At 39.5% G+C, this 27,288-nt stretch overlaps 1 protein-coding gene across 1 annotated transcript in view; it reads right to left on the reverse strand.

The window, feature by feature from the left end:
• Nucleotides 1-27,288, reverse strand: part of OTOG (otogelin) — a 153,010-nt gene that overhangs the window by 110,969 nt on the left and 14,753 nt on the right. Inside the window, exons 7-19 of the mRNA XM_048486410.1 lie at nucleotides 26,840-26,958; nucleotides 26,277-26,482; nucleotides 22,355-22,485; nucleotides 18,386-18,492; nucleotides 17,994-18,103; nucleotides 15,785-15,910; nucleotides 14,491-14,599; nucleotides 12,957-13,003; nucleotides 10,872-11,017; nucleotides 6,570-6,702; nucleotides 5,709-5,886; nucleotides 887-1,011; nucleotides 100-312 (exon numbers count right to left, since the gene is read on the reverse strand). Coding sequence (XP_048342367.1) covers nucleotides 100-312; nucleotides 887-1,011; nucleotides 5,709-5,886; nucleotides 6,570-6,702; nucleotides 10,872-11,017; nucleotides 12,957-13,003; nucleotides 14,491-14,599; nucleotides 15,785-15,910; nucleotides 17,994-18,103; nucleotides 18,386-18,492; nucleotides 22,355-22,485; nucleotides 26,277-26,482; nucleotides 26,840-26,958 — 1,750 coding nt within the window. The remainder of the gene's footprint in view (nucleotides 1-99; nucleotides 313-886; nucleotides 1,012-5,708; nucleotides 5,887-6,569; nucleotides 6,703-10,871; nucleotides 11,018-12,956; nucleotides 13,004-14,490; nucleotides 14,600-15,784; nucleotides 15,911-17,993; nucleotides 18,104-18,385; nucleotides 18,493-22,354; nucleotides 22,486-26,276; nucleotides 26,483-26,839; nucleotides 26,959-27,288) is intronic.

Genomic DNA, 27,288 nt, shown 5'->3' on the forward strand with positions numbered 1-27,288 from the left:
TCAGATATTCAGTGGGTTCTTTTGGACACATTCGTGGCTTGAAATTTGTGCAAAATAAATTGTGCAATTAAATTAAATGTACACTGAAGAACAACTTACCACATTCTGGGACATAATTTCGAAAGTCTATGACTACTCCAAATTTGCGGCACTGGTGAGCATAATGGGCTACAGCAGAACACATACAGATCTGCCCACATTTGCAGGTATCTCTTCTACACTGTTCAAAATAGGGGAGAGGGCTGAGATAAGAAAAGCATGAGGCAAAGAGTTCTTTCGTAATGATGCTGCAAGCTTCTGTTGAATAAGAGGCTGTTGAAGTAATAAAAAAAGCCATGTTTTAGTGAAAGTCTCCCTAAAGATAGCAACCCCAAATCTCTCCAATCCAGAAGAACTTTTTTTGTACTGGGCCCAGTACAAACTTAAAATGTGGGGCCATCCCCATGTCAATTTCACCATCTCATCACATCCATACAAACCCATGAGTCATGAAATAAGTTTTTAATCTTAATTCTGAAATTGCATCTACATTTGTGGGTTAGCTATTCTTGCCCCATAGTATACTTTCTGCAGTTTAAGATTAGTGCTACCTTGATAAACTTCTTCCTCACTAGCCAAGTGCAAAAAATCCCTTGGCACTAGGCACATTTTAGTGAAAGTGAGTTGCTTTTTAAAAGTATTCTCTTTTAATATGTGGGGGCAGTTCATACTATTTTCCTAAAAATGTTAATTTAACCACAACAGCTAGCATACTCCCTTGGTTCTAAAAAGGTGTTGGTCTGGACCAGCAACAAACTGTTCAGAATGTTGCTGTTTCTGCTATAATACTGCCTCTTAACGGTATTTTTCAAAGAATGTATATAGACACCACCTTCTGTGAACTCACCTGCTTGTAGGTGAACATCACATGGATCTACTGGTGAACTGTCATGCTCTGGTCCACAGACTGATGAAGTTTTCCAGGCATTTCCAAAAAGCTGAGGTGTACTTTCTGGTACTCCTACTGGAGATCTTTTTATTACATAAAAAATAAAAGAACATTGTCATAAAAGGACATAATAAAAATAGTTAGTACAATCCAGGTCCATTCAAACTAATAGCATTGCTTTAAGAAGACTATAGACTGGATCCACTGTGACTAGTCCCATGTTAGGGAAATAATTTATTGAATTCATAGGCTGCCCATTTCATTGAAATCAGACTAAGAGGAGCTTACAATATTTCAGTACAGGATCTTATTTGCAAGAACATTCCACAAGCCAGGACCAGAAATGGCTCTGGTTCTGGTTGAGAACAGCCAGACACTTTTCAAGCCAGGGACCTCCAGCAGGTTGTTATTTGCTGAGGGTAATGCTCTTTGGATGGAATATTGAAAAAGGCAGTCCCACGGGTATGAAAGTCCAGGACTGTTTAGAGCTGTGAAAGTTAACATCAAAACCTTGAACCTGATTTGGTATTTCCACTGTGCAACTAATGGAGCCCCAGTGAAACTTATGGAGTACAGGTTGAATATGGGCTCCCAATGGTGTCCCAGTAAGGAACTATAAAGCTACATTCTGTATCAGCTGAAGTTTCCAGAGTAGCCCTGAGTAAAGCAAGTGTCAGTAGTCTAGTCTGGAGATGACCATTGCCTGGATCACTGTGGCTAGGTCATGGCAAGACAGGTAGGGAGCCAATTGCCTAACCTGGCAAAGATGGAGAAATGCAAGTTTGGCTACATTTCTGACCTGGGCCTCTATCCAAGGAGAGGCATCCAAGATCACATCCAGATTTTTGACAGTCAGAACAGGTGTTAATTGCACCCCATTCAAAGTTGGGAACTGGAATCCCATTCCTAAGTCTCCCCAGTCCAGCCATAGGACTTCCATCTTCAATGGATTTAATTTCAGCCAGTTCTGTTTCAGAAATTTCATCATGGTCTTCAAACAACTGGCCAATATATCCAGGGCAGCATCCAGCCATCCAAAGTTATAGCTGAGTGACATCCACCTACTAATGACAACCCAGCCCCAAAATCCAGACCAACCAGGTAAGAGGGCACATGAAGAAGAAGAAGAAGAAGAAGAAGAAGAAGAAGAAGAAGAAGAAGAAGAAGAAGAAGAAGAAGAAGAAGAAGAAGAAGAAGAAGAAGAAGAAGAAGAAGAAGAAGAAGAAGAAGAGTTGGATTTGTATCCCCCTTTCTCTCCTGTAGGAGACTCAAAGGGGCTTACAATCTCCTTTCCCTTCTCCCCTCACAACAAACACCTTGTGAGGTAGGTGTGGCTGAGAGAGCTCAGAAGAACTGTGACTAGCCCAAGGTCACCCAGCTGGCATGTGTTGGAGTGCACAGGCTAATCTGAATTCCCAGATAAGCCTCCACAGCTCAAGCGGCAGAGCAGGGAATCAAACCTGGTTCCTCCAGATTAGAGTACACCTGCTCTTAACCACTATGCCACTGCATAGATGTTAAATAACATTAAAGAGAGATCATCTCTTGTATGACAGATATGTTGAGATGCCCTTTCCCCCACTGCTAACCTCTGTCATCTTGAGGGATGAGATCAGCCACTGTAAACTGTTCTATGTATACCAGCTTTGGCAAGGTGGTGAGCCAAGATCATGATCAGCTATGTCAAATGCTGCTGTCACATTGAGTAATACGAGCAGTGCTGACCTGCCTTGGTCTAGTTGTCTCTGGAGATCATTTGTAAGGTCAACCAAGGCCATCTCTGTCCTGTGGCCAGGTCATAAGCTGGACTGAAACAGATCCAGTGCCAAATGTGTTCTCCAGAAATGCCTGAAGCTATTTTACTGGTTTTTCTATATTTTTGGTAACATTTTTGAGAACACTGGGAACATACTTTTACAAAATGTACCTATTAACTTCAACTTTTTCAATCATTCTTATACACCCTTTTATTTAAACCAGTGAAAGGACTTATGGATACTACTGCAATTCTTTATACTCAACTCCAGCAACCCAAGAGGTGATGGAAATGGAATATAAATAATAAATTTTAAAATTAGTAATATGTTTAATCAATAATATCTGCTGGAGGTGGAGTAGTGGGCATGAATTTATTACCTATTTACTTCATTTGTACATCACATTTATTCCAAATGAGGACTCAAAGCAGTTTACCTTGTTCTCCTTTACTCCGTTTTATCATTACAAAAATCCTTTGAGGTTGATAGTGAGTGACTTGTCCAAGGTCACCCAGTGAGCTTCCAAGGGAAAGGGGACTTCTGAACCTGGGTCCCTCAGATCCTAGTCCAACAATCTAGCCACCACTGCACCATACGGAAGGAGCTCTAATAAGGGTCGTGGCTATTTCCTGACACTGAATTTGAGAACACATTTGTTCACACCACAGAACTTTAAAGACTATCAAGAAGCAGGTCCTCAAAGAATTTTTTAAAACCCAGGAAGAGCTGTTGTAGCTAGGTTAACTGTAGAACTATTCCTGCAATTGTCAACAAGCCCGTACAACCATGCTTCCAAGAAGGCACACCTATGTTCCAATCTACATTATTGTTTCCCAACATTTTTAAACTGAAATACAGCTGTGAAAGAAGGATTTTGCAAAACTGCTTACAGCAAAATCAGCCTGAAGGAAAATTCTTCATCCTATTTTTCTGATCAATCCTAAATTTGAGATTTTGATTAACAAAACGGCAGGAAGAAGAAGCATAAAATAAAATAGACACCCATCAACACCTCTTCTGAGATAATTTGCAACTCCTTTCAACTGCGTATCAAAGGGGAGATACAATCACTGATCTCCTGCAAGTCTCCTGTACAAGAACCGGGTCAATACTGACTCATGGGAAGACATCACATCACAACATTGACTAGGGGTGGTTTGTCATTGCCTTCCCCAGTCATCTACCCCCAGCAAGCTGGAGACTCATTGTAAATGGTTGAAGTCCTTAAAAAATGTTTCTACTGCTTTTGCATTTGAATAGGACGGAGAGGGGGGGAAAACCCATAAGAAATTGGTTGTCTGGATCCTTGAAAATCTGAGGTTTGCATCTGAGAATCTGAAGGCTGGTGAGGACAAATGTGCACAAAATTTGGATGCTGCTTGTTCATTGCATTTTGAGACTTTTCCAAAGAAATCAGCCAAGCTCTCCTGACCAGATAAAATCTACCAAAAAACAAGAATCCAGTGCTTAGTGGTTGGTGGACAACTCCAAGAATCTTGTCCATACCTTCAGGTCAAAAATACTGAATACATCCAAGTGAAAGACAGTAGATAGGATACTCCAGACAGTGACTATACTGTCAAAGGAAGTCCAGCTAACATCATATATCAGAAATTGTATTTACAAAATGATTAGCAAACATATCACAGCAGATGACCCAGCAGCTAATAATCTAGTGGGGGCCCAGAACAAATCAAGGCACATACTAATTGGAACATGGAACTAAATGAGTAAACAAAAATACAGCCTTTCAAATAAATATAGGCTGATATTGTTATAAGGTGTGTGCATCTAACAGAGCTCTTTATAGATACCTTCCTTGTTTAACATAAGTGTTATGATCTGTTCTCATAAGAGTCTCTTCTCAGAGTACATAAAGTTTTATATTTACCAAAAACTGACATCTCATACAATATGACTATTATGGATTCAGTATCTCCAACATAATTTTATTTTTCTAATGCATCAAGAGGATCTATTCTATTATCCAGCATACATCAAGGGATATCTCTATGCTGCAGGCCCTATTCCATCTCTATACACTCTTCCATGGGTTTTCAACTCCTCCAAGAGAGACCCCTCTCTCTCTCTCTTTTCCTCCCCCCCCCCTCGGAAAACTGCTGCCACTACCTGACTGTTGTAGGAGTTGCCCACTGAGGAGCATTATAACCCCCCAGCTTCTTTTCCAACTCTGAAGACTTGTCTCTATGTCTCTCCACTCCTGGGTACTACAGGGACAATTTATTTCCTGTTGTGTCTCTGGAGGAATAGCTGCTTGCCAACCACCAGCCTTCCCCCCTTTTATTACCTCCTTTTTAAAATAAAGTGTCCAAGATGGTGTAGGTCTATGTGGTACAGATAACTGCTACCAGCATCCAAAGCTGAAAAGTATTTATTAAAAAGAAAATGTTTACAAGTATACTTTTAGCACAGCACCAGACTGAGCAAGGGACCCAAAACAATGAGAGAAATGCAATTCTTCTGTCCCTCTTTCTATACATGCCCTAACAGGCATTAGAATATAGGATAGGCTCTGAAGCTTAGAGTGTTACAGAGTTCCCATGAACTGGAAGACTGTACCAGATCCCTGAGACTGATCATGGCCAAAATGGCTGTCTCCTTCAGACCACAAGTGATAAATCTATTCCTCATGAGAGTCCTGCCAGAAGACAGTTTCCTCATTGAACTCATGAGTTTTATTTAGTCTCTTTCTCAACCCACTGACCAGGTGAGCCTGGATCAAAGTTTTTTTCCTGGAGTTCCTTCCTGTAGTCCTTTCTGTCCTTTTGGAACCTCCATCTCTTTGCTCCCTGCTTGGAAGGTAGAGGTACCTTGACCCATCCCATTGTCTCTTGCTACCTGTATTAACATTTTTAAGTGGTTGAGGTGAGATGGGCAAGTAACTGAAATGTCTTTACTCTCCCTCCTGTCCAGAGGGGAAAAATGGTTAAAACATTCCCTTCAAACTTCAGTGGGAAAATCCATTTTTTACTATCTGTAAAAGGAGTTTTAATAGCACTTACAAAAAATCATCTTCAGTGTTTCCATTAAATGTTCCACATAAACCTACAGTATCATCTTTCCATCTAGCATCAGCTTGGAGATAAAGTCTTAAGCCCTCCCAGTCATATAATATTTGTAATCCAATATATGACTTTATATGCAAAAATACAGAGGAAAGTTTCCGTATTTCAAAAGAATCTAGAAAAGAAAAAAACAGAAATGTTAGAAATGGTAGCCTCCATTTTAGTCTCCATTCAGTCAATTTTAGTATCTATTATCGATGATATATTTTCTAACATTTCTTGAGATACAACAAACTAATCACAAGATTATGTAAAAAGGCATGTTAGTATATATTGTTTAACACAAGTTTTAAAATATTTCAAAACTAGCCAAAGATTATGAGAGGGGAAACCTGATTAGTTTTTAGATAAGAGACCACAAAGGAAGGCCAGGTCTGCTATGCCAAGGCAGGCAGTGGCAAACGACCTCTCGTCAGCAGAGAGATGGTTATTTCAATTTTGGGCATCATAACAACCACAATAATCTTACAAGACTTGCTTTTTGAAAACATTGAGCTAAAATGGTTTATTTTAAATATTTCACAGAGTATTTCTGAAAAGAAATTGATTTACTCAAGCCCATCCCATTTATGTGTTTACACATTCCTAAAAGATTCCAGGCGTACAGGAATGTGTTGACAGATACCTAACTTCTGGGATATTACAAAGTAATGCAGAAATTAAAAGAAACAGAAACAGAGGATGAAGTAGTCTTGTAAAGAGAAGCAACAAATGCTGAAACATGACAATAAGCACAATTTAAAACATAACATTTTCTACTTAGAAGGATTATTTTATTGAATATTTATTGTTCCTTACCATCAATATAAGGCAGATTAATTTTGTACTGGTCATATACCAAAACATCTCCTGAACGGGTCAAAGTCACTTGCCTCTTGGGGTCCTGGTCAAGGACAAGGATGACTGATTGGATACAAGCTCCATCTTGATTCTAAAAATAGCATCAAGGGCAGCATCTTAGGATAGTTTGGTGAAGTTAATGATGAAGCAAGGTCAAAGTACTATTCATCTATAGTTGCTCATTTAAAAATAGAAAAGAGGCATTGGATTTTTAATTTAAATCAGTTTTTTTTAATAAAATGCTTTTTGAGTAAAAATCTATCTAAAATAGTTTAACGGTTTTCTATTTAAGGTAGTCCAAAGGTTATTCATCATGAAGGTAGTCCAAAGGTTATTCATTATGAAATAAGGATTAGTTTTTAATTATGTAGCATGGGACTCTTGGCTACATATTCATGCAATATTTAAAATTTTGGTAAATGAATTCCATTAATCCATCTCAACATCATGACCTTCCAGAAGTTTTTGTAAGATTATTTTGGGAAGTTTTTCCATCTAGAAGATATTTACCATAAATGCTAGGCTTTGCAGTTCTCAAAACCGTGAATTTGTGTCTGCAAAGTTGGAATGCTTTTTCACAGTAAAAATGTTATAAAATAAACATACAGAGTTAAGGAAAAAATGCCTTAATTCCATTGTTCCTTTGCCAATCTCTGTACACAGAATCAACTACCTTCCTCTTAAGAGCTAAGTTTGAAAACGTTCAATGAATAGAAGATTGTTTGGAGTGGAATAGATCTGTGCAACCAGATAAATGTGAGGAGGGCGCGGCAAGAAGTAAAAATGAAAATGAAATCTTTTGAACAGAATACACCACAAATTTTGAGAGATTTGTTTTTAATTATGTAGCATGATATTGTGGCTCTGAAGCTTGAGATTTATCATATCATTCTCTTCCTGAAGGAGAAAATCTATAATGGCAGCAGGCCATAAAATAGAACCAGTTTGAGAATATTTAATGAAGTTCCTCTAGCTATAGGGCAAGGCAGGCATGCGTGTAAAGAAATGTAAGGCCTGGAGACCTCAGTGAAGCTAAAAATAGGTCACCTCACAATAATTTCATAATTATCTATATATATATTTCTAATAATCTAACCAAATCAATATTTTTGATATAACTGTAAACCTAATCCAAAATGTTATTGTTCTAAAAATAAAAATAAAAAATAAAACAAAATGTTATTGTTCTAAAAATAAATATTAAGATTATATCAGCAATAATGGGCCTTTCAGCCCCAAAGGTGGGGATAATAACCCTTTGGATGCAACGTGAACCTGCAGTAGATTTGCCCTTCCTGGGGCACTTACCCCACTGGAGGGGCAAAACAACCAGCAGGCAGATGCTGCAGCCTCTGGAATGCCTGGATGTGGCATAGGAGTGCCAACCAGTCCCTCTGGCATAGTGGGTATATTTCAGAGGTATTCCCAGGGATGGAGTTGTCTATAGTCAGCTTCCACCTGGGGTTTTGCACTGTGGGCACTGTGGCTGCTGCCCAGAAATGTTGGCTAAATAAGTATGAATGTGCATTTTTCCAAGTATGTTCTTTTTCTTTCTTTCTTTCTTTCTTTCTTTCTTTCTTTCTTTCTTTCTTTCTTTCTTTCTTTCTTTCTTTCTTTCTTTTTACAAAAATCCTACTTACAATAATTCTTTGTTCTGGTGAATTATCTCTTTCATAACGCTGGCCTAGCTATCAGCACCTGCTTCCTCATGAACAGTGTCTCACTCATTAGTCATTTAACAAAAAATTCCTACAGTCAAAATACTTTCAACATAACCAACTACATAATTTTATGGTACTGTCACTTGAACCTCAGATAAGGTTAAATTGTGCCTGATTCACTGCCCAAAAGTGTCTGAACAAAATGATACATCATTCCAAATGCACTTGTTACCTGATGATTATTTATGTCAACAATTCTAAGGCACTAGATGACTGTAATTCCTTATGATTCAAAGAGCCAGAACTGCATAATTTTAAATATCTTGGCAAAAGTTTCAGGTTTTTAAAATATATTATGTAATTAAATAATTGAGCCTCTTTTCAAGTAGAAAGAAGAAATACTTTTCATTTATTTGACAGCAAATAACCAATGAGATTTTGGTTATTTGCTGTCAAATATTCTAACTGGATGCATCGAACAACAAGTAACCAGAAGAAAATATGTAAGATTACTGTAGTTTATTAGAGACCTCAAAATGTAACACCTGAAATTAATATATTAATATATTAATATATTACAAGCTCCAAGTAGAATTTTAATGTAAGAAAATTCTCTTAATCTACCATTTTATGACTGCATGGCCAAAATGGAAGTGACAAGCTCTGTGGATATGATATTTAGAACATACACATACTATGAAAGAAAAAATAAAAATAATGGATTTCTTCTCCGAATGCATTTAAAATCTTCAAAGATGATAGATTAACATAAGGTTCAGACATGATTGCATCCAAAAATGCCCTTGCATGAGATGAAGGAATCTCTGTTCAAGCAACGAGCAGTTGGTTCTATCAGATTTCAACCTGCACAGCCCAACACTGTATCCCATGCAGTTCTGGAAAATACCAAACTTCAGGAAGCTACAGAAATTAGGAGAGGGCATAAAATATCAATTGCATGAACAGTTTCACTTTTGATTCTGTGGATCCAACCCAACATATTTGAAAAAATGGAGGAAAAGAGAAGCTAAAATGGGGAAATCTGGAGATGAGAAACCAATACCATCCAAACATAACAAAGGCAGCAGATTTTTTTAATCAGATGATTCCATAGCACTGTTGTTAGGCAATAAATCTCATTTTTGTATTATAAACAGGACAATCTATTGTTATGAGATAGACTGGGCACTTCCTGATCAGTCTCTACAAACCAAACAGGAAAATTCCATTTCAAAAGCTTCTGGGGTTTTTGACACTAGGCTTTTGTACAGTAACTGCTTGCCTCAAGGTTGTTTTCTTCACAGTGGGGTTTTCCTGCAGTTTTCTGTTTACGCAAGAGACTGAGCAGGAGTACTCACACAGTTTTCAGGTCCATTCAGCAGAGACAAGTTGGTCCATAACTACAGCTTTTATTTGCAAAGAAGACACCTCTCACAACCATCAGCATTAGCTAACAGAGAACTATAAACTGAAACCAAGAGCTCCACCCAGTAGGACCAAACTAAATCACACAGATAATAGAAGAAGAGATTTCTCTCCTTTAAGGAGTTTCAAAGCACCTTACAAACTCCTTCGCTTCCTCTCCCCACAACAGACACCTTATGAGGTAGGTGGGCCTGAGAGAGTTCTATATCTGCCATTCATATCTGAGGAAGGGAGATTTGACTCTTGAAAGTTCATACCGTAAAAATCATGTTAGTCTCTAAGGTACTACTGGATTCATATCTATATGTTCTTTTTAAGTATGTTGGAAACGTATGCATAGTAATTTTGGACTATTGCATTATGACCACAAATTCATGGCCCATTCCCATGGTGGGGAATGGGCTGATGGAAGTGGCACTGGGCCATGCTAGCACATTTGCCCCCTTCGCTAGTATGAGGGGCACCCCTGCCATCCAAAAGGGCAAAAGTGAACACAGAAATGGGTTGTCGCTGCAGCAGAATGCTGGCATCTGATCAGACATGGGGGGGCAAGCCAGGGCATTCTCAGGGGTGCAGCTGATGTTAGTTGGCATCTATCTGGGCTTTAGAGTTGGAAACGTGGCAGCTGGGGCCTTTAGGGTGGCATAGCTCCATTTAGACCCATGAAAAACTTTCAGGTAGCGGGGGGGGGGTCAGTATTGTTATTTTAACACCTTCCCAACAGTGCGTGAAAGTCTTCTTGAGGCAGCAGGGTGGTACGGTGGCAAGACCAACTCCAGCCACCTCAGGCTTAGGATTAGCCTGCTTGAAATGGAAAACATACTCCCTACAATTTCATTCATCGATGCAAATTATTTTATTTTGTATATGTAACGATTGACCCAAATCTTTAGAATTCAACTGCTGTAGAGTAGTCATGTATGAATATTGTACTAAATTATTTAATCCAGCACAGTCTTTTCTAATAGGCAGGCGGTTTCCAAAACTACAGGCAGAAATCCTTTCCAGCCATACTATTTAAAAACTTTTAAAATAAATTCAGGTGCTAAAACTACTTATATGCAAAGAGTGTGCTTTGTTACTGAGCTGTATTCCTATACCAAAGTATGAAAGTAGCCACAGTCCAGAGATCCATACTGTATGAGTAACCAACACAATGGTTTTGTAGCCTTACCTGTCCACAAGGAGCATTCTGCAGTGTAACAGTGAATTTATTAGAGGTAAGGCTTTTTGCCAGTATATACTGGCAGGCAGCTTGGAATGTGTACTTGCGTCCATCAAATGTCATGAAGTGTATATCTCCGGAGACTGAACATTCAGCTAACAACAAATGATAAAGTATTTCAGTATGCTATCAGAACATATTGTGCAGTTACGTACAGTCCAGTCTAGGATAAATAGTAATGGTATAGTGTTGATTTAAAAGCCTGATTGAATGATTGACTATATTATTTATTCTGATGGGAAAGCTGCCTCCCAAATACAGAGCACTATAAAAATGAAAGCATTAAAAAGGCTCGTTCATACAAAAACGGTGGTTACAATCTAGTATCGTGACTTTGGCTGAGCCCATAGCAGTCAACATGTAGATGACTGCTTCAGCCTATGTCAATGTGGCTGGAATTAAAACTGCAATTATGTGAATGGGCCCTCAATCTGATATGAAATTTGTATCCCACTTTTCAAACAGTTTACTCAAAATAGCCATATGAATGGCAAAGTTAATTTTTATAATTTTTTATACTCTAGTAGCTGCATTTTCCACAGCTTTGGCTTAATTTATTCTAACAATGTCACCATAAGTGTTTCTAGATATGAACTCAGAACTCTTCTCACAGGTCTAGTATCATACATTGTACTATTAATGCTATTTTTAAATCAAAAATTCTTAAAATGCTCAATTCTCCACAAATAAATTGTAAGGAGAAAGCGCTCAGCAAACACTTTAGCAGTCCCATCCACGAGTCCAGATGCCCACCACTCCCAAAAGGGGCTTCCCATAGAGAGGCTTCAAAAGTGTGAAATCCTACCCTCCATCAAAAGTGTGAAAGCCAAGAAGCCCTCATTGGGTTTAACAGATTTATTCCACCCAGAAAGTTAGCTTAATTCCCAACTCATGTTGAATGGCCAGAAGTGACCTAACATCCCCCAGCCTACCCTTACGCTGGCGGAGGGGACTCTGGGATGCTGGTGCTGTGTATGGCAACATGTTCCAGCACCATGGAAGGCCATGGTGGAATTGCCCCTCCATCAGGGTAAGTGCCCCAGGGAGGGCAAATCCACCAGAGTGGCCATGTACTGCTCCCATGGTTGGATTTGGGCTCTCCCTCTGGATGAGGCTTTACATTCTGACAAAGATAACTAATATGAATCAGATGACCCCTAACAGAACGCATGATTGCCTACCCTACTCATAACGTGGGGAATAAGTAAGTTCTACTGGATCGTAGTGAGAGCAAATAGTATATTTTCAGAGGATTTCAGGCATTTTTGATGTTTCAAGAAGGAAAGAACTCAATGGTTATTTCCTCCAACTCTGTCTTCCTACTGAACAAATAATCATAAGAGCCAAGAAATGGGAAAACAGCTAATACAGAATTAGTAAACCTCAGGAAATAGTTAACAAACTGCCCTGAGCTCAGGGATGCAATGAGCTAAATGCTTCAAAAAAAGAGAAAAGAAAAAATACCCTAAATATATTAACACAGAAGGAAAGCCTGTTGATATTAATGAAGCCTGCCTCATATAAACATGATTAGAATTAGTTTTTCTAAGCTGTCTGGCTGCTATCTATCTACCCAAAGCAACCAGGTAAAATGTTCATTATCTGAATTATAAAATTTATTTAGTTTAAAGTGCATTGATCACTTTTCCATACAAGAAAACAAAAACATTAATAATGTGAAAAAATACAAGATTTTTTTTAAAAAATCATGTCATAAAAATCCCAGTAGTACAAGCAGCATATTTACATGAAATGCAGTCACTTGTGACTGATAAATAAAACCCTTGTCAGGAATCTGCAGTATAAAATGTGATTTTCCTATGAAGACCATCTTTATATTGTATTTATTTACAAATATCTTACTAACATGACTGTGCATTTATAACTCCAGAAAGATATACAGTAAAAATTAAAACAGGTTGAATTTAAAATAATGATTAAAATTGTGAGTGTCACTACAGATACTCATACCACAAATCATACACAAAGTAATGAAATAAGGCACTTGTATGAAAAATCAGAAGGAAGACATACCCGGACAGGTAAGATTTGTACAAATCCACTTTCCTCCAACACATGTGCTGAAACACAAATCGTTATTTGTTGATTTACATCTGTTAATATGAAGGCACTGAATGAAAATTCCTGATGTGGTAACAGGAAATTGCAGAACAGAAAAACCAAGCCATGAAAAGCCAGAATCTCAGAATATAAGGTTAACCAGAGGAGATACACATGGATTTCCTCATTGGAAAATAACAATATTTCAGGTCAGGAAATCAGCCAAGGAATAAGAGAGAATTCCCTTCCTACATACAATGTGATTCTGAAGTGAATCAGGCCCCTACATGTGCGAACTGAGAGGAGCCTACAATTATTTAGAAATTGATGGATGATTCTGCAGTAACGAGGAAACAGTTCACCCACTAAAAGGCACATAATTGCAAACTGATAAAGGGGAAAAGATGGTGAAAGTTTTGTATAAACTCTGCCCCAGACTAGAAAGCTTAGCATGAGTTAAATCCACCCTGTCAGTATGGAAAGACATTCCTCTAATAGTTATGAAAAATATCCTCTCCATCATGTGAGACTAAGGATATGGTTTGCTAGAAACAGACAGAATGCCTCTTTTAAGTTTACATCAACATCTTTTCTAGAACTGAACATGTGTCAGGCCTGCGCCATTCTCGGCCTGGCAGCTAGCACGTCCGCTCTAAGGCCACAGATGGCTGTTTCCATTATCATTGCCCCGTGCTAAGGAGGCCTCCCCTGCTTGTGTGAAACTAGTCAATAGAGCTTCCCATTCATTCTTATCTGCCTTCTTCGAGGGAGTGAACTGTCTATCGTGAACAATGCCACTATTCCCATAATCCTTTCAAATGCTGATATTATGGGAACGCAAGGGTGGGGGCTGAACCTTTCTGTAATTTACAGGTATATAGAGCCGAACTTTAGTTTTGGCTATCTGAGCCTTGGGATGACACAGTTCCAGTAAAACTCTTGAAATCTTCTTGAGTCTCATTTGATGACTGGAGTAACAGACCCTTGCAGCACAGATGTTATGATGAGAAGTAGATCTTGAGTCAGGCTCCAGAGACTTGCCATCTCCAATTATTGATGCAGATAATGGGCTATGTTCTACCACTCAGCTAAGTGGAGAGCCTTCTTCCATCTTAAATAGTCTTCTTTTAGTGGAAGAGGCTCTTCCTCCAGACGAAAAATTTAGCTGAGCATAGTAGTAAGATATAACCAATGAATTTCTGTCTAGTTTTGTATCCCAAGAGATGGGAACAGGTAGCCAGCATGATTCTGGGTGCAATCACAATTTTAACATCACTCCCCAAAATTATTCTACCTACTGTCAATGTATGTTATCTCTCCAGATTTCCAGATACAAGGTCAGAGAGGTTCCAACAATGGCAAGAATGAATGGAGATGCAAATGCCAACTTATAAGGTCCATATTTTACAAAAGTAAGCAATTAAGGCTTACATGTTCCATACTATTATACAACTATTATATGGAATGCATACAATATTAAAGGAATAAATACTTAAAAATTACAAACCAATTGTTGCATCCTTCATGAATCACAGAACCGGTTCTGTGAATAGTTCCATGGTAATCACAAGGGCATTCCGTAGGGTTTACACATAATCTGTTTTCATAAATAAGTCCTAGGATGAAATAGTCAACAAAAAGAACAAAGTTCAAGAATAATTTCGGAATCCCCTTTGGGGATCGGGCGGTATAGAAATTGAATAAATAATAATAATAATAATAATAATAATACAGGCATATGTCTGGTCAATGGCTGAGTGTCTTTAATGAAGCAAATTATTTGGACCCATTTTAATCTAGCTTCAGTCCTTGTTCAAAACCTGAAACTGCAAGCCAAACAGACTAAAACAGTGCAATCTTAAGAATGGTTACTTCAGGCCTGACATATGCTCAGTTCTAGAAAAGGAGCAGTAGTGGTATAGTTGTTAAGAGAAGGTGCATTCTAATCTGGAGGAACTGGGTTTGATTCCCCGCTCTGCTGCCTGAGCTGTGGAGGCTTATCTGGGGAATTCAGATTAGCCTGTGCACTCCCATACTCGCCAGCTGGGTGACCTTGGGCTAGTCACAGTTCTTCTGAGCTCTCTCAGCCTCACCTACGTCACAGGGTATTTGTTGTGAGAGGGGAAAGGCAAGGAGATTGTAAACCCCTTTGAGTCTGAGAGAGAAAGGGGGGATATAAATCCAAACTCTTCTTCTTCTTCTTCTAAATCAATTCATTTAAATGGGCTTAGACTGGAATAACTCCTTTTAGGATTGCATTGTCTGTTTGTCGATAGGGAAGTGCATCCCTGTTGATTCTCTTGTACTTCTCTACAGCATTAGATATCACTGATCATAAATAGACTGGAAGCAACTGCAAGGAGTATTTCCGCTCCTGCCTGTCAGGCAGATTCTAAAAGACAGCTCTGAAGGCTTATGGCTCCACTTATGGGGCGACAAAAGGCTCTTTGTTTACCATAGCCTTTGTGTAATCAGTCAGTTCCTCTCTGCATGCTAATACCAATGATGCTGGGCATGAGTTTAAACACACAGGGCAAGTTGGTCTATTTCTAAATAATTACGAACAGAGCACTATATTCTCTGCCACATTTATATAGCTGAACTCCAAATGTTATTAACTGTTAATTTTTCAGTTTGGATTTATTTCAGAAGTTTGGGGCATTTATTGTTAAAATTTTGATTAGTTAATATACAAATGCACATTCTGGCATTGTCTTTCTGCTTTCAGTTGTAAGAATACCATCATAACTTTCTGAAACACCATAGCTTCTAAAAAAACTCTACACCAAAAACTATACTACCCTCTGGGCAGTAGCATCCATCAACACATGTAAGTTCACTGTCAACACAGTGAGTTTTTTGCTGACATGAAACTGGGCAACAGTCAATACATTCACTGTAGACAAGATGTTCCTCACATATAATAGCTGAAAAACAAAAGACAGAAATGTTATATAATTACATGGCTTCATGTGGGAATTGGTCAGCTTAATTCAATTATATGATAAAGTGAATTCTAGTAAACAAAAGCCTGTGCAATAGTAAAAAAAACTCTTTTACAATGAAATCCTAAGCAGAATTTTACTCAGGTCTAGTCACAAGGCTAAGCAGTACCCTATTTGTTCTATTATCTCAATACATTTGGAAGCAGCATGTCAGAAAGTTACAGAGGCTGAGGTCTCCATATCCTTTCCAGTCTTCTTTCTATGCATGCACTGTTCATGCTACTTTACAGTTGCATCTTTAATGCGCAGTAAAGGAAGAAACACAGGAAGCACACATAGCCCCATTTCCCAATAACATCCAGATATGTTACTTGTGCTACTATATACACATTGCTTAGTGGAAGGGAGTAAAACAGGATGCAGGCAAGCCCAAGGAGGATTCTTAACCTGTGGATTCTGCACTGTTTATGCAGGGAGAAATTATCATGCTATATGTTAGACATAATGAAATTGCCATAAAAATATAAGATCTAGAAAGAATAAGATATCCAAAGCTGCATTCAAACATGACGACACACTTCTGTTAGACATGACTTGGCAGACTTGCCTACTTATTTCTGCCTCTGCTCATGACTGAAGGATTACTGGTATCAGGTCAAAAGCTTACTAGTTTGAAACAGTTTGCTGGGCCTCCCAAATGCAGGCACTGGGCATATCAGAATGAGTTTGATCATGAAAGGGGGGGAGAGAAATGAGGTATGAATATTTTAATTAATAAATATTTTCAGCCTACAAACTGGAACTATACTGTGATCTAGAATTCCTCTCTGTGGGAAGAAAACAAGTTCATATTTACTGAAGCACTGGAATTTGTACATTATGGAAAACTGTTATTTGATTCCCAAAGTTTTCAATCACTTGCCATGCATGACAGAAGGATAAAAGAAGCACAGAAACAGACCAAGAAACTATGTAATTAGATGTCACAGAGAAACAGAAGTCAGCCAAGGGGTCTGACTTCAGTCATAGCCAAAAAGCACCGGGTTATATGCGACACTGTCTTGCACAATCTATCTTAATTCAACCTATGTATTAATATGCTAGCTGTCATTGATTAAAAAATGTGAAATATGCCAAGAGTCTTTCTTTGCCCTTTTATCAAGTCAAGCAGAAGTCAAGACAGCAATCTGGTACTTCACTGTTTAGTCCAAGGCAAGGATCAACACAAGCAAAGGCTCACTCATCCCAAAACAACGTTGCTGCCACACTGCAGCCTTATTCCTACAGCCTTATATACAGAATGACCTTCCCACTAATTGCCAACCTACCCCAGCTGCACTCCCTTAGCCTGGCTCCTGCAAGGACTCCCTGTTTCTCCTTGCTTGCTCTAAAAAAGCTACTAACCTGCTGCTGTGCCTACACTCCTGTAGGTGGCTTTGCAGCTGCCTTCATCATTGTTCCCAGAGTTCAGGTGACCCTGGGGTGTAGGAGCTGATGGGATGTCTCCTGACTGCACAACCAGGTCCTGGGGAAGGACAGAGCTGGGATCTGGCAGTAGCTTTGAAGTAGCAGTTTCCATCCCAGGGATTGTTTCCTCAGGCATTGCCTGCGCCCCTGGCCTGATCTTATGCCCACTACTGAAGGCTCAGGCTCTTAGTCTGCCTGAGTTGGCAGGACTTCTGTTGACCCAGCTGCAGCCTCCTCTACTCCAGACTCTCTGAGGCTTCTGTCATGCTGTGGGTCCCTGCGGCCCAGCTACAGCCTCCTCTTCTACAGACTCACTATCTGAGACTTCTCCCATGGTGCACAGGGGCTTGACAAATACAGAATTTCTAGAGAAGAGAATATACTGCAATGGAAAACTTTTTTCCAAAAATCCTTCATGCTGCACACTGCATATCACCATAGGCAATAATCAACAGCTCACAGCTCTTGTCAGACATTGTGTCACCAATTAGGAATGCAGTAAACTGTATCCTACAGGTCAGGTAAAAGTCTGGAAAAAAGAACAGAGAAACATATGCAGAGACATGGAGAGTTGATAGTATGCTCGAACATTACATACCACATTGCTCAAACTGTGCCCGCCACTCATGAAGAGGTTTTCCTGCTTGAGCACAAGCCCTTGCATATTCTGTCAATGAGCGACACCATGTAGCATTACCAGCTGCTGACCTTCAAAAAATTGACATAATTTAATTTTCTTAATGGTCAAACAAATACACAAAAAAAATCTTCCTAACATTATTTCACTAAGATGTCTGCCATTTCAGAGTCTCAGCAAAATCTTTAATCTGCTCAACAATATTTCATTTTGTAATATAAATATTGCTATAATCATTGATTTATCACAGCCACCTGTGGGTAGAACTGCATCAGCCATGTGTACAGGCACTATTAATTCTGAGAATTGTCTGTTAATTCTGAAATTCTCAAAAAAATAAAAAAAATACTTACATGCACAAGTCGTTAGTGCAACTGGCCATGAAAGGGTATGGACTCACAAATTCATGACACGGTTTGAAGGGGGGCCAGAGTAGCACGTTGCATAATGTGTAAGACTTCTAGATACATAAAGAATGAAGTTATGTAAAGAAATCAGATTTTTAAAGTGCCTAAATTATAACTAAATGTGGTACTGAAACTAGATAATCTGATACAATTTAATATCCTGTCTTTGATTTTGAATCTATTGTTTATCACTAGCGTGATTAGAATTTTCATTCTTGGTAAGATATATTTGAACAGGTACTCTAGCATTCTCAATTTACATTTCATCTAATCTCTGAATTGTTTACCTTTCAGAACTTTAATTAAATATATCCATGAAATACAAAAGTACACTTTTGATTTTTGTTAGTATATTCTCATTATGTAAATATAATGTGAACACATTTTGTAGGTACAAGTGTAGTTTTTCCAGAAAATGCAGCCCCGGACTTACCTGGGGCTGCCATTGTGGCGGGAGATGGGGCAAAGCAAGTCCCAGATACTGAGCACTGTGCATGGGCGTGCTTGGGAATGGGTCATCTGATGGCCTGTTGGGTCCAGGTCACATGATGGGGCCCCATCACATGACAAAAAGGGGTGGGCGCACCAATATAAGCCGGTGCATGGAGGGCTCTGGCCTCTTTCGAGGCAGCAGAGCAAGCAGACCCACCCGCACTTTCTCTTGGTAAAATGGATTTAATTGGGTTCATAATGTTTGTTAATTGCTTTTTCGTTGCAGCCTTGGCGGGTATGGGCATAGGAGCACATCCTTTCTGGGGAAGTCAAGCTTGCATGTCAGACCTCCCCACAGTTGGGGGCCTCAATAAGACTCGATAATGCAAGCCACAGAGGCACTGCTAGGGAGCCCACTATCCCCAGCAGGAAGGGGTGTCACATAATGGGCACCTGCTCAGGTGGCACCTAATAACTTTCTGTCCCAATTCCCCAACAGGGATTGGGATGGTGCCGGGTTCAGCAGGCTTGCTGCCTGGTGGCTAGGATGTGCCCCTTGTGCTCGCCCAGCTTCCTATGTTGTTCGTAATAAAGAGGGCAGGGCCAAATTTTATTCCAAAGAGAATGGTGTTGATTTTATTGGGGAAGCAAGACTCCACATATCAGCATGCAACACATAATTCTCAGCAATGAACAAAAAGAATAAGAAGAATTCTGTCTGGACAAGCATTTTTGAGATGCATTTTTTAAAAAACACAACTGAAAAAAATGCAGCCCATATTTTAATCAGGTTTTCCTATGTTGCTATCCAATGAAGAGAGAAACTTTTTCTGAGATATTAATCAAAACTGAAGAGAATTGTTTGATTAAATTATGGCACTAGTTATCAGAGGAATCTTCTGGCTGCAGATTTTGAATGCTAAAATAGCAAGCCCAGAATAATATTAAAGGATGAAATAAGAGAAGGAATTAAAAATAACTCAAGCATGATAAGAAGTCTTTGTCTACTAATTGTAAGCCCTCTTCTAAATAAGAATAGTTCAGATAAAGAATTTAAAAAAACTGCATCTTTACGTAGTAAAGATGAATGGTGGGGCAGAATCTAAAAGCCGCTCTTACATGTTGCTTAGTCATGGTGGTTGCCATCTCTTTTAAAACTGCCCCATGTCAAATAAAACTCACATGGTCTCCTCAACAAAATACCAGCAATCAGTGTAACCCAGTGGTTCAGTTTAGACCTAAAAAAACATGATTTGACTATGGATGGTTTGTGAAACCCGAATTTAGTTCACAGATGTTCACTTAAATTCTGGTTCAGCTCACAAATACTGATTTCATTGCCTTGGCTTTGTACTCTGGGATACATCACCAGAGAGTCAGGATTAAACCAGACATCACATGAAATCATACTTAGCACAACACAGTTTATACAACACATTCTTACATTCTGACTTCAGTCCTAGATGGATGAACCTTAACTAGTTAGTTGAGTGACCTGTATTCACACAACCCACACTAAACTATAAGTTTAAATTTTGTGGGATGTCTGAACTAAGGCTACATCAAAAGTAATTTGTTCAAACAAATAGTTCAAGAACTCAGTAGTGGGAGGGGAAAAACCTTAAATAAGCAGCCAGCAGGAATGAACTATGGCCTTAAATGTCTCTATACTAATGCATAGAGCATGGGAAATAAACAAGACAAACGTGAATTCTTAACACAGCAGAATAAATATGATATAATATGCATCACCAAAACCTGGTGGGATGAGTCTCATGATTGGAATGTAAGAATTGAGAAGTATAACCTATTTCAGAGAAATAGACTAACTAGGAAAAGAGGAGGAGCATTATACATCAGAGATTATTACACTGTGAGCAGGTCTACAACTTAAATCCTGGAAGCCAGGTTGACAGCAGTTGGGTAAACATTAAGGGAGTTAAGGGAGAGAGAAAGAACAGTGATCTCATTGTGGGGGTCTATTACAGACCCCCAAGCCAGACTGAAGAGTTGATGATGCCTTCCAAGAACAGACAACTGAAACTTTGAGAAAGGAGAGAAGTAGTGGGAGGTTTAAATTATCCGGATACTTGTTGGAAATAAAACTCTGCCAAGACTATAACGTCCAACAAATTCCTCACTTGCCTTGCAGACAGTTTCATGGTCCAGAAGGCAGAAATGGCAACATAGGAACCAGCAATTTTAGATCTGGTCCTAACCAACAATGATGGCCTGGTTAATGGGGTGGTAGGATTCTTAGGTGGGAGTGATCATATTTTCCTGGTGTTTGTTATACAGTGGAAAGGGGATGATAGGCATAGTCAGAAATGCATTCTAGACTTGAAGAAAGATGATTTCAGTAAACTTGGGAAACTACTGGGTGTAATCCTATGGTTAATAAGGCTAAAAGAGAAAGGAGTGCATGATGGATGGGAATTTCTTATAAGTGAAATCTTGGAAGCACAATTTCAAATAGTTCCAATGAGGAGGAAAAATGGGAGGTGTCTAAGGAACCACTAAAGGTGAATTCAGACAAATTCCTACAGGACATGTAGGGAGAAAGTTAAAGAAGCTAAAGTGCAGAACAAGCTCCATCCATGCCATATGAGGAGCAGCCTAGGGAGATAGCTATGTTTAGTCTTGAAAAGAGAAGGGGTTAAGGGGTGATATGATAGCCATGTTTAAATATTTGAAAGGATGTCATGTTGAAGATGGAACAAACTTGTCTTCTGATCCAGAGACTAGGTCAATGAGTAATAGATTCAAGGTGCAGGAAAAGAGATTCTACCTATACATCAGGAAGAACTTCCTAACAGTAATAGCTGTTCAACAGTGGAATACATTGCTTTGGAGTCTCCTTCTTTGGAGGTTTTTAAATAGAGGCTGGATGGCCATCTGTCAGGAGTGCTTTGATTGTGTATTCCTGCATTGCAGCGGGTTGGATTTGATGGCTCTTGTGATCTCTTCCATCTATGTTTCTACATATTAAGTAAAAAGGGGGTATTTCTGTGGAATCTTGTTGGTACAGTTTTCTGTTGATGAACTTCTGAGGAGACTATTTGTTTGTTTGTTTGTTTGTTTAAAACACTTATTCTTTTTACCTTTCAGAACTCAAGGTGGTTTTCAGTGTAAATGAAATTATTACAAAAAATAAAAGACCACAATTTTAAATCTAAATTAGAACTATGGCTATAAAGGTCCATCAATTAGGACTGCCAATAAATATTTACTAAACTAGCCAAATGAATGGTAAATAAAATCATCTTCAGTGGCCTCCTGAAAATCTAAAGTCTGGAGAGACTGTTCTATAATAATGGAGCTGCTACTGAAAAGGCCCTCTCTTGTGTGCCCACCAGATGAGCCTCTTTGATTAGTAGGATAGCTTGGCCAAACAAGTCCACACAGGGGACTACCCTATACCCCTATTCTTAATAGCACTGAATTATAATTAACTTAATTTCCTTCATTAATTCTCATGCACACCTGTAAAAATGCTCGCGTTTGAGTCAAACAGGGTGGCTCATAGTTAAAAGAGGTATCCCAGGAGATATTTTCCTGGGGAGGATTTTCTCTCCAGCTTTCTACAAACTCTTCAATGTCTTCTGTAAGGATTCCTAGGGGAAAGTGCAGAAATGCAGGAAATTCAAAAGCTACTCACCAAGGCAAATTATTTACACCAGAGTAAAGTACACACACACATAACATCATTACTGGAGGGCACAAGCTTTCAGAAAGCACCAGTGTTCTCTTTCAAATAAATGCAAGTAGAGAGACCAATGTTTGCTGCTCATGTACAGATTAAAGAATAAAACAGCTATTTAATTGAAATAATGGTCCTTCAAGCTCATTTGCTATATGTCTTTTACTTTATTATTTTTATACAAGTATGACAGTTAGAGCAATAAAAAACGTTTGTTTTTACTGTCAGCCCTTGTCCCGCTCTGTTAACTCATGTATGGTGATTACTTAGTAACTAAAAAAATTAACAAACACACAAGTTTAAAAATGTTATTTTTTCACAGCATTTCAAATGCAATATTTTCAGTTAAATCTGTTCCCACATACAGTTGTTAAAAATCATACTTGTCCCTGCCTGGTCCTGCTCAATGATAGTGCAAATCTTATCCTAAGCTGTAAAATTACAGAATAGTTTGATCTACTCAAAAATGTTAATGCAGTACTTTGCTCTTCCATGTGATATAGAAAAAGGTAATTTGAATTAATGTTTTCTTTTTAAAAATGCTGAGACACTAAAAAACAGATTCTCTAATCTACGGTAGAAAAAAATCAGGGCAACAAAGAGGATTTCCCTCTCTTGCATGAAGTGTTCCTAGCTTACGAAGTCTTTAGTCTACCTTCAATCTGTTGAGATGTTTAAATGTGGGAGAATCATTGAATTAGATTCTTTTCCAGTAACCACTGTTTGGATGTCATAACAGTGTTAGAATGAAACTTTCTAGAAGCAGGAAGTTTTCAACATAGGCATATAGCTACCAGGGGACAGGGTGGGGACCGGCACCCCAGGTGGCCACCATTGGGGTCATGTGGGGGCAGAAAATTGCTTTCACACCCCTCCTCCTTCTCCCCTTGCCCTACCCCATCAGGCCCGGTGGAAGCCGCTGCCAGGCATCCCTGCCTGGTCCTGCCCTACCAGGGCAGGCAAAGGTCACTGCGTGAGGCCCTGCCCGGCCCCACCCTTGCTTGCCATTCCGCTGGAGAGAGCGCGGCAGAGCTGCACTCCTGTGAAACTGATCAGCCGGCCCATCTGCTTCCATTGGAAGGAGGAAAGATTCCCCAGCCCCTTGCTGGTGCAGGCGAGTTTATGCTATGGGTGTATCTGGTGCATGCTTGCCTGCCAATCAGTCAGTCCCACACCAAGTTATGAGGGGACTGAACCACCCAAACAGTGGCACATACATAACAGGCACCTGCCCTCACCATGCACACTTGTCTCAAGCAGAGCGAGACTCGCTCTTGAATAAACAGGCACAGACTTGCTGAAGCATGCATAAGACATGGACGTAGGTAAGGGGGGTTCTCAGGTTTGAACCCCCCCCCCCCCCCCGTTCATGTCCGAAGCTCTGCCCCTCCGTTTGTGGGTTTTTAAAACATTTTAGTGCTTTTTTGGTTTGCAGGGGGCGCATTGTTTGGGCTAGCAGCACCAAACTTTCAGGGATTGTTTGGGGGACTCTCCTGATGATACTAACTGGGTTTGGTGAGGTTTGGTTCAAGGGGTCCAAAGTTATGGAATCCCAAAGGGGGTGCCCCGATCTTCCATTGTTTCCAATGGGAGCTAATAGAAGATGGGGGCTACACCTTTCATGTTCCATAACTTTGGACCCCCTGAACCAAACTTCACCAAACCTGGGATGTTTTATCAGGAGAATCTCTTATTGATACCACCCAGGTTTGGTGAAGTTTGGTCTAGGGGGTCCAAAGCTATTGACTCGCAAAGGGAGTGCCCCCATCCTCCATTGTTTCCAATGGGAGCTAATAGAAGATGAAGGCTACATCTTCGAGGGTCCATAACTTTGAACCCCCTGAACCAAACTTCACCAAACCTGGGTGGTATCATTAGGAGAGACTCCTAAAGATACCCTGAAAGTTTGGTGCTTCTAGTTTAACAATTGCACCCCTGACAGCAGGCACCCCCCAAATTTCCCCAGATTCTCCTTTTAAATCCTTTTAAACCCCCTTCGGCATGGATTTAAAGGGAGAATCTGAGTTCCTCAGTTTAGAAGAAGAAGAAGAGTTTGGATTTATATCCCCCCTTTCTCTCCTGTAGGAGACTCAAAGAGGCCTACAATCTTTTTGCCCTTGCTCCCTCACAACAAACACCCTGTGAGGTGGGTGGGGCTGAGAGAGCTCCGAAAAGCTGTGACTAGCCCAAGGTCACCCAGCTGGCATGTATGGGAGTGCACAGGCTAATCTGAATTCCCCAGATAAGCCTCCACAGCTCAAGTGGTAGAGCAGGGAATCAAAGCAGGTTCCTCCAGATTAGAATGCACCTGCTCTTAACCGCTACTACATTGAAAGTGATGCTGTTTCAGGGTGGGGGGATAATCCACCCCAAAACAACATCACTTTCAATGTTGTTTAACTAGGCACCCCAGATTCTCCCTTTAAGGTGGATTTAAAAGGAGAAATTTGCGAATCTGAATTTAAATACCATTGAAAGTGATGCTAATTAGGGTGGATTCCAACTTCACATCGACTGCCCGGGGTATTATTGATGATGCCAAAACTCAGATTTTTGCACCGGAGAAACCTTTTCCCTCACAATATACCACCTGCCCATAGGGCAGGGGAGGGCAGGGCAGGGGAGTCTGCCATCCCCGGCCTCGGAGAGCTGCTTTTATAAGCGCTAGGCCAGGGGCAGGGCTTGGGGAGGCGTGGCCATGCCCTAGGGGAGGGGGTGGTGTGGCCCCCCGAGCCCCCCCATAAAAAACTATACCTACATCCCTGGCATAAGAACTACTGTTGCAAAGTAGAACTTGCCCGACCAACTTCATCTCCCCTTGCCCCATTCCTTTGCAAAAAAGGGGACAGTTGTGCATGCCCCTGCCCAGCCCAGGCAGGCCTTGCCACCAGCTAGGGTAAGTGGGGGGCATTGGGGGCAGAGGGATCCATGGGGGGAACTCGGATTCTGCCCCAGGCTCCATTTTTCCTAGCTATGCCACTGGTTTTCGACCATACTTCATTAATTAGGAGAGGGAAGCAGTGGTGAGCCTAACCATACACCAGATTCATATTTGTCACAAACAAATTCTGATGTATTCATGACATGTGAATTTAACACCACTGATATATCAGGAGCTTATTTTATTCCTGTAGTACAACAGCAGCAAGCATCTGTACTAATGTAGGCAACATTGCCCTATGCAGTATACAAGTGTTGTGCCAGGAATGTTTTCAAAGCTAAAACCAGTTCCTTTTCCTGACCCTAAAGGCTCCATAGCAGCCCCCAGCTCCAGCATAGTCTTGAGAATGATGCAAATTACAACAGCTATGCAACCTGATATAAAATCTGACTGCACATCTTAGTTATCCATGCTGAGTAAATGTTAAACCTTGGGAAAGCCAATACAAATGATCCTTAATATATTAAGACTAATAGTCTTTGGGTACTTGGCACTCATCATGAGAAAAATATGGCATTATAATGTGGCACTTTTCATGATGTCATTCTCTCTTTAATGTCTCTAATTGGACACCAGAAAAAACAAGTTTACATTTTAGGGTGACTCTTTAAAACACTTGATTATATTCATAACAATCATTTATTTCCTTTAGAACCTTTATTTTATATGTGTATTTCAAAATTAGAAAAATGTCTGTAGCTTTTAAGATTAAAAACTAAACTTAAAATATATGAATTTCCTAAAAACATGTATAAAATGCTCACCATAACTCGTAACAAGTTCATCTTGCAAAATGGCATTGTTGTTACCACACAATCCATGAGTTTTTCCCAGATAGTCAGGGGCCATCTTAATATAAACAGAAGATGTACCATCCCATGCCAGAGAGAATGCGTACTGGTGTCTAACAATGACATATCCAGCTAGTTTTTGAATATAGAGTTTTCCTGTAGCATATGGTAATTGCACTCTGGGAAGCCAAATAAATATTGTCATAAATAAAAGAATAAATCATTGCAAGTTTTCAAATGCTTATACTCATTTACCAAAAAAAAATTATACTATCATATCATCCAAAGATATGCAAACAGCAGTCAGTCTTGGAGAACAGTTACCTCACTCTTTTGATGATCTAAGGTTGCAAAAACTAACCTTGAACTGAAAGTGATTAACCAACTCCCCATGTACACACAATTGAGTTTTACTAGTGATTTGGTTTCACATACCTACAAGACTATTTGTCTGTGGAAACAGAACACTTTCTACATAACAAAATGATGAGCCAAGTAAAACATTAGAGACTGTAAGAATAAGTAGGTAAATTTACCCAGTTCCTCTGTAAGTAACCTCATTACTTAATCTGATTTCCCCTTCTCCAGAAAAGTACAAACTAACAGATCGTTTACAAGAATAGGGAGACGAATTGCACTCTGGATCATTATGTACCTGACAAAAATAAAGTGGAGAAATTAAGGGTTTAATAACAGCAATTACAACCTCAGCATTTTACCTTCTGCTATAGAAATGGAAACAAGTAACATACCTACTATGAGTATTAGCTGAGCTCAGTCTCTATATCTAATTGTTAAGTTTCAGAAAGTGATGTAAGGAGTAAAAAATACATGTTCACAGCACTTAAAGGAAGGGCAGGATAAATTACAACTAATCCATAAATCAATTTTTTCTGCTACTGCTAGAAACAACACAGATTTTGTAATATACAACTGTTAATCTATGGAAATGAAAATTTTTCAGTTTTGCCCAGCATCAAATGGC

Source organism: Sphaerodactylus townsendi, linkage group LG02 (assembly GCF_021028975.2).
Source record: "Sphaerodactylus townsendi isolate TG3544 linkage group LG02, MPM_Stown_v2.3, whole genome shotgun sequence".
In the NCBI taxonomy this organism is placed as follows: domain Eukaryota; kingdom Metazoa; phylum Chordata; class Lepidosauria; order Squamata; family Sphaerodactylidae; genus Sphaerodactylus; species Sphaerodactylus townsendi.